A 12,177-nucleotide genomic window follows, 5' to 3' on the forward strand; every position below is an offset into this window, starting at 1 on the left:
ATCTATCTATCTATCTATCTATCTATCTATCTATCTATCTATCTGTCAGGATTCAAATGGCTTTATTTTCATGGGGAAAATATTTAGATTGTCAAAGCATTGGTAACATGAAATTACAGACTTTCACATTTACACAATGCCAAAATATTAACAATGGTAAGGAAACGGCAACATTATAGAGATCCGATTCCACATTCACACAGATTTATAAAAATGTTAAAATAGTAATAAGAAGAAAACAGCAAATCTGTCTAATTAGTAATGCTCGCTGTGGCGCTCCGCGGCAGTAGGCGGCAGTAAAGTGCAGTCAGGGCTCAGATTACTTCAGGACACTATTCGGACTGGATTCTTGTGTCAACCTCTGTATCTCCGCAGAGAGCGGGGCAGTATGGCGTTAACTGTGCTCAGAAATTGCTCAAAGGTTCTTAAAATAAACGTCCGGAAATTCATCGCTCTCCAGCACATCTCTACGGGTAAGATGAGCTCTTGCAAAACGAGATAATGCAAGAACTTCGATGTGTTGCGGCCAGGGGGCGTTATAAATGTGGAGGTGTGGCCAGCGTGTCTAGTATATGGATCAACAGAAGCAGGGATACGTTTTTTAGTAGTAGTATCAGTTTTTAGTAGTAGTATCAGCATTATGGTGTCCTGGTGTAACTCACCTTTTTCGATTTAGTGATTTATGTGTGAACTGGAGCTTACAAGGCGGAAGATTACAAGCCTGCTATTGAACATGGCTGATACAACAGAGGAGAAAACATTTGTTTTTGATGTCCTGTCCAAGCGCCACCAACGACAATTATCAAGTTAAATCGCTTTTTATAGTACCAGTGCTTTTAAGGAAGAAAATATATACTGTACAAATTAATGCAAGAGAGCAGATCAATCACAATTCGTTTATGTACAGACTGTTTTGGCAAGCATTACAATATAGGATACTTTGTTTCAAAGCTTTGTTAAAAATGCTTTTTCAGAAGATACAGAATTCAGTAGAATGTAAAAGAATATCACTCTCATATTGCCTTGCATGTACTGTTAAAATGACAACCACTGAATCTCATACACCATTAAAAGAGATCATACATGTTTTTGCTGTGTTTTAGGTGTTCGACACAAGACCACGATTCAGTATGCTACACGGCCTGATTTACCAAAGCTGGCCTACAGGAAACTGAAAGGGAAGAGTCCTGGAGTGGTTTTCTTGCCTGGTTTCGCCTCTGTCATGGGTGGACAGAAAGCAGAAGCTTTAGAAGAGTTCTGCAAGTCTTTAGGTCACTCATACTTCAGGTAATTATCACTAGAGTCATTTGTAATCAAGTACTTTTAAAAATAAATACCCCTTACTGTCTGTACAGTACACAAATATTTTCATGAAAAAAATTAGGCTACTGTGTTTTTTTTCTTCATGTTACAAAGGTTGTAGGTTGTAAAAGACTGACTTATTACAGGTGAAATTTTGCCAATACCTGTTTTACTGGATGTACAGTGCACAAATATGTTTAGAAAAAATCTACTGTAATTCACCAAAAAGGCTTTTTCATGTTCCAAAGGTTGTTGTATGTACCTAGATACAAGACTGACATGTGAGATTTTGGCAATATGTACAGTACACAATTATTTTCATAAAACTTAATGAACGCAATTTTTTATTTTTTTGCATGTTCCAAAGGTTGTAGTACATTCCTAGTTATGAGACTGGCTTACTACAGGTGAGATTTTGCAATATCTCCTTTACTCTATGTGCAGTACACAAATATTTTTAGAAACAAAATTACTGTAATTTATCAAAAGGGTTTGTTTATGTTCCAAAGGTTGTAGTACACTCTTAGTTACAAGACTGACTTACTACAGGTGAGATTTTGCCAATACATCCCTTACTGTACATATAGTACACAAATATTCTTAAAAAAACTACTGTAATTTACCAAAAGGGTTTACAGTGTACAAATGCACAGTGCACAAATATTTTTAGAAAAAGGTTGTAGTGTTTTCTTTATTTACAAGACTAACTTACTACAGGTGAGAGTTTGCCAATATCTCCCTTACTGTATGTACAGTACACAAATAGTTTTAGAAAAAAAACTACAGTTATTCACCAAGAGGGTTTTATCATGTTCCAAAGGCTGTACTATATTTATTCAGTTTTGCCCACTAGTTGTTTTTTTTATGTTCTAAAGGTTGTAATACAGTAATTTTTTATGAAAATAGTTGTGTACTGTACATATATGATGGGAGGTATTGGCAAAATCTCACATGTAGTAAGTCAGTCTTGTATCTAAGAACATACTACAAACTTTGGAACATGAAAAAAACCTATTGGTAAATTACTGTAATTTTTTCATAAAATATTGCTGCACATACAGTAAGGGAGATATTGGCAAACTCTCACCTGTAGCCTTGTAACTAGGTACATACAACAACCTTTGGAACATAAAAAAAGCCTTTTTGGTGAATTACATTAGTGTTTTTCTAAACATATTTGTGCACTGTACGTCCAGTAAAGCAGGTATTGGCAAAATTTCACCTGTCTTCTGTGTGCTGTCTTCTACACCCTACAACCTTTGTAACATCAAGGAAAAATAAACACAGTAGCCTAATTTTTTCATTAAAATATTTGTGTACTGTACAGACAGTAAGGGAGATATTGGAAGTATTGTCTAAGGCGAGATATTGGCCAAATATATTTAGTCAGTTTGCCCACTAGGCATTTAGTATTGTCCTGTAAACATTAATTTGAATGAATTGTTGGACTTCAGGTAAATTTGCAGACGGTTCCTAAAGCAGCCTAGTTGAATATGAAATTTGAAACTAACTTTACCACGCTGATGAAGGTTATGACGACAGAATAAAATGACAGGTAGGACAACAGAACAAGAGAACAGAAAAGGACAACAGTTAGGTCGACAGAACAACATGACAGTTAGGACGACACAACACGACGACAGAACTAAACGACAATAAGAACGACAGTAAAAAACAACAGTGAAAAAGCAGGCAGGACGACAGATTAAGACAACGTCAACAGACAACATACACGCCAACATATACTGATTTACCTGATCAAATAGGCAGTGACTGTAGACAAAGACAAATGTATAGTACAAAGCACAAAGCAGTCGTCTCGTTTTTGGCACAAATGGAACCTCATAGGTAGGGACTACAATGAACTTCTTCCTGGGTTTGTGACATCACTAACCCCGATGTTTACATAAATATTGCCACCGGGAACATGCAACTACCCATAATGGTAAGGGAGCATGATGTTTCCAGACAACTTGCACTAGGCAGTTAGCGAATAAAATGTATTACAGTGTATTACAGTGTCACTATAATCAGTGTACAGTGTCTTCTTGACATTTTAACTCTTTTACTATTGTGGTAAATGTACTTCTTGTAGGTTTGACTATTCTGGCTGTGGGTCATCTGAAGGGGAAATGGGTAACTACAACATGGGTGCCTGGAAGAAAGATGTCCTGTATGTACTGGATGAACTAGTAGAGGGGCCACAGGTGAGTGGATTAACAGCATGACAACACTGGATAGTCTGAACAAATTCAATTTTACTTTAAATTAAATAAAAAAAAAAAAAAACCTACACAAATATTCCTTCGATTACTTGAATACAAATTAATAAAGTTATATACATAACTCTAGCATAGACTTATTTTGCCATGAGATGAAGTCTACAGGAAGCAGTCAGATTCCATGTTTATTTTATCACTAAAAAACTCACTTTTGTCCCTATTTCAGCACAAGTAATCGGGGGAATGGCTAAATTTTATATATGATTGATATATAAATGACATGTTTGCCTTTATTTTAGCTCAACTGTCCATAGCACAGGTCTGATATGACCAGTATCCCATGTTCACATTGCTGGTTTTCCACTATAGAAAGGTTTTGACAAGTGTTTGGAAAAGGACCTTTTTATTTTTATTTTTCCCCTTTTTCTCTTTCGTGTTCAAGATTCTGGTGGGCTCCAGCATGGGTGGGTGGCTGATGTTGCTAGCTGCTCTTGCACGGCCAGAGAAGACAGCTGCTTTAGTGGGCATCTCGACAGCTGCAGATCACTTCGTCACAGCCTTCAACTCCCTACCAATAGAGGTACGAAAATCTTCAGTGCCATCTTGTAAACATTTAAAATATTGGTCAAATAATAATAATAATAAAACCAGTAATTAGTTCCAAATTGTGTACTTATGTAAATGTAACTAATGGCACTGTACAAGCACATATCACTAATACTATTCTTCATATTACAGCGTCGGCTCGGCATTGAATTAGAGTTTTACATTTTGTTTCTCAAAAAATATCAATATTTCCTTTTATACTTTTATTCCCTGAAGGATGTAGCTCCACAGAAATGATCTGTACCAGACAATAGTTCAGAAAACATTTTATCTTATTCTTAGCACTAAGAGTTCACCTAAATTGCAGTAAAAGTTCTCAGGTAAGAGTTAAACCTATTCACAAAGTTGCTTTTGGGTCACTGTCAATGATTTAATCATAGAAATATTGTAAAATGAGGTAAATGTTTGCCTATCATTCATCGACCTCAAATATGGCTATAATTTGAAAAATAAAACAAAAAGTTGTAGCAACTTTACATGGCCGCTCGCTCTAATGTTAACCTAGATAAGTGTGCGCTATTAAGAGCATATCCAAGTGTTTGTGTGAAAGCTATTTGCGCACAGAGGCGTCAGTTGACATTTCTTCCTGATAACAGTCTAAACAGCATAAAATCCACCATCATTTTTGCTCATACAGATAAGAGTAATACATCATTTGAAACTGTAAAGGGTCTACCTCTATTTGTGTAGACTCACAACAGGATGCTCTTTCTGCCTTCTCCTCTTGAGCGTGGAATAGGCTATAAAGGTTCATTATGGTTTACTTCTTGCCCAACTTGTACATGAAAAGAAGGACATAATTCCAGTAAAGGGAAATTATTGTGAAGTGCTCCTAAAATTGCAGATTGCCAGCAACAGACATTTTAGGATTGTTTGTGATTTGGTCTTAGTGACTTAGGAGTCCTCTTGTCTACCTCTAACATTTCACAGATTTAGTTCCCGATTTAAGCATTAAAACTTTTTGTGAAAAACTCTTAGAGCAAAAATTTAGGAGTTCTAAAATTAGGACTGACGTTCCCATTATTTCTAAGTTTCTCCTAAATTGGCAAGGTATTGGCTACTTTTAGTCCTACCACTTTGGAACAATGTTTATAGTGAATAGTACTATACAACTACTATTCAACTCAAATGATATTTGATTACCACATGTGGGCGGGCAGGAAACATCCCTTTCCCACAAACAAAGATCCTCTGTGTGCTGTCTAGTGTGTCATGCACCTTTGCCACACAGATTTTGATAGTTTCACAGCTAAATAAAACAGGCTGTTTTGTCTAACCATAAAGGCTGATTGGTCATGTTAAAGGGGTGGTTGATTGCGATTTCACTTTTTTAACGTTGGTTAGTGGGTAATGTTGCTGTTTGGACATAAACAATATCTACAAAGTTACAATGCTGAAAGTTCAATGCAAATGGATATATCGTCTTGTAAAATAAAATAAAATTTAATAGTTTAATGCCTAAAAAAATGGCTCATAGGACTAGGTATACTTGAAATGTTACTCCCATGTTTGTGATGTCACAAACCCTGATAAACCCCGCCCCCGGGAACATCGCCGGTCAAAACTAGGGGTGCACGAAAAAATCTATTTATATATGAATTGCGATTCTGTCTTTTAACAATTGACAATTCACAAGTTTCAGAATCAGTGTTCTACAGCAGCAGTTCCTTAATCCTGTTCATCGTATCCCGTGCTCTGCACCTCTCTCTCTCTCACCTGATCATCAGCTCGTCAGCTCCAATAAACTGTGTTCCAATTATACACTTTGTGTATAGACAAACAGATATTTTTTCACACAGCTATGAGAAGCGTTAAACATGGACGCGCACGCAGTTGCTGTGCTGTATTAAGTCTTTAATCAGGATAAAACCGTATATTAAAAGCTAACATAAGTAGTAGCATTTACAAATAATGGCATATCTAAAAGTGTGAGACAACAACAAACAAAAAACATACCATTAAGAGTCGTGTGCTTTCACAGGTTCTGCAAAATCCTCTCCACTAATATCCTCTGTGTCTCATTCAGGCTCAAATCGATAAGCAATATTGACAACGCCATTGTTTACAATACAATGGCATACCAGATCACATGCCCCTGAGGTGAGGGGGTGTGACTCTTAGACATGCACTAGAGGCGGTTTAGCAAATCACAATACACTGAGCCATCTGATCGGTGTATTTCTGAGGGAGGGACTTCATAAATACAGGAACTCATTGGAGCATTCAAAGCAGAAGGGAAGGTGTAGAAAAAGGGTAAGTTATGTGAAAAATAATGTTTTTTAAAAACTAAGTATTAACACATGATAGACTGCACCCCATAAACACAATCAAGTTTCTACATAAAAAAAAGTCAACCACCCCTTTAAATCTGCGTTTGTCAGCCTTGGAACATTTGAGAAGTGATGTACTGTACTCTACAGTTGTTGTCATTGGTTTGAGTCTGTGGTGCAGTGTGAATTGACCTATCGGTAAGCCCCTCCCCTCGAGTGCAGATGAACCAATGGCAATCGAGTATCAGTTGCACGAGGAACGGAATCTTTAGGTTTCAGCGCCATAGAGAAACATTGGAGGATCTGAAGGTCGCATCTGTTTGATGGCGTTTATGCTACAAAAATAGTAAAACGATGTGCCTGGGGTTCTTGTAACACTGATTCCAGGTATCCTGAGAGGATGGGCAATAGAATTTATTTTATTACATTTCCTAAGCCCAAACAAAACAGCAAAATGTCCCTGAGCTTTCACCCCCAATGAAGACAAAAACGTTCAACTTTTTCTGGTTGTCATACTCGCATTAAGTTACCATTTTCATCTCCTCGAGCAGAACATTAATGTCATCTTGTGCTTCAGCAAAGTATCTCTGGCTAAAACTAGCTAACGTTTAAGTTAGTAAGTCCATGCTAAAGTACAAACCTAAATAGCGAACTGTTCTCGCGTCATGTACAGTTTAGGTCAAAACCACATAAACGAAGGTCTACATCTCCATATTAAACTTGTTCAATGTACATTAATTTAATTGTACACTGCATACTTGCATGAACGGTGTTGATCCTGCATGTTGTCATCCTCAATCGTGACGGCCATAACATGAGACTTCTTCCACTTGCATTGTGATCTGTTTGTTAACCCTTGCTTCGAGTTACCCACCATATTTATTTTAAAACATTTGATGTATCCCTCCAAGGCATATTTAATTCCCGTTTGAATGGTGGCCCTTCGGTGTCCAAAATTGTAAAAAAAATATTGTGGGACAAGGTTTTTAGACTGACAGCTGTCATTGTAAGAGAGTGAGCAGCTCCGTTTGTTTGCTCGAGGGAGCAACAGTAACTAAGGGAGGGCGGGGCTTACTGATAGGTCAAAACCAGGAGTCATCAAACTTGATCTTGGGGGGCCAGTGTCCTACAGAGTTTAGCTCCAACTTGCCTCAACACACCTGCCTGGAAGTTTCAAGTATACCTAGTAAGACCTTGATTAGCTGCTTCAGGTGTGTTTGATTAAGGTTGGAGCTAAACTCTGCCGGACACTGGCCCTCCAGGACCGAACTTGGTGACCCCTGCCTTAAACGGTGATTGTTGGGGCAAATGCAAGGTACGTTAGTTGTTTATGGCATAAATATTAATGTTCTTGCAGTTGCAGGCATAGATTGCTGAACCTATGCCTAATGAAGCTGTATCTAGACCCTGCCCTGACAAGTATAACTTGTGTATCACATTTCTTCAACTTTTTAAAAACTATTTTTTTATTTTATTTTATTTTACTACCAATGAACCTGAACAAATAAAATCAAACATTTTTTTTAAAGAAAGGAACAAAAGTGCTGTTTTCTCATTTCTGCTTATTTTATTTCAAATTGAAAAACGAATTATCCAAATATACACAGACTACATATCTAACATTACTTGTTGAGAGCAGAAATATTTTCTTATTAACTTTAAAAAAGCAAGTATTTTAAATGGTATTTAGCATAAAGTACATATTTACCTAGAGATTATATTTAGAACACTGACAATAAAGACCAGTCATCAATTTAGAAACAACACCTTATTTTATGCCTTGCTAGGGGATGGAAGTGTTTTAAAACCTCTGATATATATAGACTTGCCATATAAAGATAATTCTGCCATGTCATATAACTCCATATATCCATAACTTCTTTACCTTTCATTAGACAAAGAAAGAGATAGAGGAACAGGGCTTTTGGAAATTCCCAACCAAGCACAATGAAGAGGGTTTCTACACTCTTAGCATGGACTTTCTGAAGGAGGCGGAGAACCACTGCATACTCCAGAGCCCCATCCCTGTTTCCTGCCCCGTTCGTCTGATTCACGGGATCAAGGACTCTGACGTTCCCTGGCACGTCTCCATGCAGGTCGCAGAGCGAGTACTCAGCAATGACGTAGATGTCATTCTACGCAAACATGGGCAACATCGCATGTCAGATAAAGATGATATTAAGCTCATGGTGTACACTATTGATGACCTTATTGATAAATTAACCACATTGGGGTGAGAACGGGTGTAAGGACAGTGTGAAAGATGGACTAGTTGGAATGGGGAGAGCAGTGTGTATCAGGTATCAGGTTTGGAGGTTAGGCTTTTAAAGAGAAAGAAGCCAAATTAATTGAATGAGAATCAGCAAAAATTTCTCATTTCTTTCCAGAGCCATATGACTGACTTCCATGGAACACCGTACAATGTCCAGGCGCTGGCATGCTTTAACTTGTGTGCTATATTCCTTCTATAGTGACCTTAAGCCGCACAAAAGCTTTGTAAAAGGGACAGGCCAAAATTTAAAAGAATAGTTCATCCAAAAATTTAAATTTGCTGAGAATTTACTCACCTTCAGGACAGCCAAAATGCACAAGAGTTTTTCTTCATCTGAACAGTTTTGCTCACCAATGGATCCTCTGCAGCGAATGGGTGCCATCAGAATGAGAGTCCAAACAGCTGATAAAAACATCACAATAATCCACAAGTAATCCACGCCACTCCAGTCCATAAATTAACATCTTGTGAAGCAAAACGCTGTTAAAATAAGGTATTTTTATCTTTAATATTGCTTTCTGAAGTGAAAAAGTAGTAAATATGCACAGATCAAGCACCATTTTCTACCGAAAATAGTGTAAATCTAAATAAATTTCCATGGATTTTGATATGAAAGGACAACAGGGGATGGACTTTTTCATTTGTACTTTTGGACTTATATTTTGGCATGAAGCAATGGTTAAAGTTAAAATGCCTTTGATGTTTGTTTTTTTTTACAAACATGCATCTTTTGGCTTCACAAGATGTTAGATGATGGACTGGAGTTGTGTGGATTATTTGTGAATTATTTTGATGTTTTGCTCAGCTGTTTGGGCTCTCATTTTGATGGCACCCATTCACTGCAGATACATTTTTCCAAATCTGTTCTGATGAAGAAACAAGCTCATCTATATTTTAGATGCCCTGAGGGTGAGTAAATATTCAGCAAATGTTAATATTTTGGTGAACTATTCATTTAAATTGTGATTCACTGAAAATCTTACCCTCTCAATGTAATGAAATGCATTGTGCCAAGTTTGAATATACATAAGCATTATTGCGATTTAAGAGCTATGACAAGGCAAGAATTTCAGTGATTAATTGCTTCAGTAACACTTTACAATAAGGTTTCATTTGGTAACATTATTCAATGCATTATATAACAATGAGCAATATTTTTTTTACAGAATTTATTAACCTTGCTTAATTTTAAAAGAATATAGATTAATAAGTGTAGAAGTATTGTTTATTATTCATGTCAACTAATGTTAACAAATGAAACTTTTTTTTTTTTATAAAGTGTTACCATCAGTTCAATTTCATCACAAACCAAAATGCTAAACCATTGTAAAGTAATGAGAACTCCACATCCAATTTGCATTGTTTTGTTTTTTTTTTACTATTGTTTCCGGTTACATTTTAATGTGATCATAATTGTAATGTCACGTAGGGCCCTTTCTTTTTCTTTTTTCTTTTTTAAAGATTTCCAACTTTGAATTTTGTTTTTCTGAAGTGCTCAGAGGACAGTAGCTGTTGTTTTTCAGCGTCTTTGTCTTGCATTTTATGAGAGCATGTTTTGTTTATCACTACCAGAGGGATACACTTCTGCAGAACATAGTTAGAAAGCTAATGAGAATATGCAGATTTTATTGTGAGCTGCTTACTCGGACCAAAATTATGAGCAATCTTGGACAAAGAAAATGTTTTCTAGATTTCTAGAAGGAAGGTACACCAAAATAAGGTCAAGATGGGACACATCACTTGGTGTATTTCTGTCTTATATTTGGATCTCTCTTTGGGTGTATTTGAAAGGAAAATCACTACAGGCATTTTTACATGCAAGAATGGATTGGCTGGTTTGATTACCACAAGTATTATCACCTTTCCCCTCTCTTTGTCAGCATTAAATGCTTTATCATCTCATTCATTTGTAAGCCTTCCGAATTTCTGTTAGCTCATATTAAACATTTCAAAATGTTGTAAAATGTATCACATAATGTTTTCAAATATGTATAAATCTACATCATGTATAAAAATAAGTCTTTATTATTAAACTGGATGGTAAAAGACTGCAGCTTTTCTGTGGCATTTGATTTTCTATTTTGAGTTGCAACTGCACAGTGTGTCCTTTAAAAGCTATAAGCATATGGCAGATATGAAAAAGCCACCTTCTAACCATGTTTGGTTTTTTTTTATTAAAAGAGTAATTTGTCTTCTGGTAAAACATTTGGAATAATTACGATTGATTTTTATAGAGTAATACTGTGACATAGTTGTGTTTCAAAATAATAGCAGTGTGTTTAAAAAGTAAAGCTCAAAATCCTTAACTTTTACTTCAATGCACACAAATGCATTGGGATCATTGCACATTCTATTCTAAATCAAAACAAAACAAAAAAAAAATGAGCAAATTTGTTATTACTTTACAGAAAGTGAAGAAAAAGGAATATTAGTCTGATCAAAAAAAAAATAGCAGTGTCTGCATTTTTCGTTACAAGGTCAAACATTTACTGTATAAACAGAAAAATTCTTGAAGATTTAGCTTTCTTGAGAATGACTGAACTAACATTTAGTTTCATAGCTACGGTTTCTGAGAACTGCTTCACATCTGTGTTGCATGGAGTCTGGCACCTGTGAACAGGTATTCCAGCCCAGGACGGTTGCACTAAATACCACAATTCCTCTGCATTTCTTGGTTTTGCCTCAGAAACCGCATGATGTCACCCCACAAGTATTCTATTAAGGTCTGGAGATTGGGCTGGCCACTCCATAACGTTAATCTTGTTGGTCTGGAACCAAGATGCTGCTCGCTTACTAATGTGTTTGTTGTCTTGTTGGAACACCCATTTCATGGGCATTTCCTCTTCGGCATAAGGCAACATAACCTCTTTAAGTATTTTAATGTACTCAAACTGATCCACGATCCATGGAATGCGATAAATAGGCCCAACACTTAGTATGAGAAACATCCCCATATCATGATGCTTGCGCCACCATGCGTCACTGTCTTCACAGTGTACTGTAGCTTGAATTCAGTGTTTGGGGGACATCTGACAAACTGCTCTGCGGCCCCTAGACCCAAAAAGAACAACGTTGCTTCATCAGTCCACAAAATATTGCGCCATTTCTCTTTAGGCCAGTCAGTGTGTTCTTTGACAAATTGTAATCTCTTCATTTTTTCAACAATGGGACTTTGCGGGGGCTTCTTGCCGATAGCTTGGCTTCACATAGTTGTCTTCTAATTGTTACAGTACTCGCAGGTAAATTTAGACTTTCTTTGATCACCCTGGAGCTGATCATTGGCTGCCATTCAAATGGTAGTTTTCTATTTTCTTCTTTATTTCTGGAATTCTTGTTTTCCCCTCTTTAATCAACTTTTTAATTAAAGTAAGCTATTCTTTTGGACAATGTCTGGAACGACCCATTTTACTCAGATTTTCAGAGAGAAATGCAGAGTACAACATTTGCTGCCTTCGTCCTTAAATAAGGCCACTTTTTTCACAGAATGATTTACCTCTCTAATTAA

General features: G+C 36.6%; 1 protein-coding gene across 2 annotated transcripts; it reads left to right on the plus strand.

Annotated features, from left to right (window-relative positions):
* Positions 1 to 322: 322 nt before the first annotated feature.
* abhd10a (abhydrolase domain containing 10, depalmitoylase a) lies at positions 323 to 10,724 on the plus strand. Of its 2 annotated transcripts, none has more exons than XM_079418270.1 (5): positions 323 to 473; positions 1,104 to 1,287; positions 3,398 to 3,509; positions 3,967 to 4,104; positions 8,296 to 10,724. In XM_079418270.1, exons 1-5 carry the CDS (start codon positions 389 to 391, stop codon positions 8,635 to 8,637), a joined length of 861 nt encoding a protein of 286 aa, XP_079274396.1. In that variant the 5' UTR covers positions 323 to 388; the 3' UTR covers positions 8,638 to 10,724. The 2 variants fall into 2 exon arrangements, with proteins under 2 accessions (XP_079274396.1, XP_079274397.1); XM_079418271.1 differs by lacking the exon at positions 323 to 473 and adding an exon at positions 562 to 806.
* The last annotated feature ends 1,453 nt before the right edge of the window (positions 10,725 to 12,177 follow it).

This window comes from Barbus barbus (assembly GCF_936440315.1).
Source record: "Barbus barbus genome assembly, chromosome: 6".
Taxonomy (NCBI): Eukaryota; Metazoa; Chordata; class Actinopteri; order Cypriniformes; family Cyprinidae; genus Barbus; species Barbus barbus.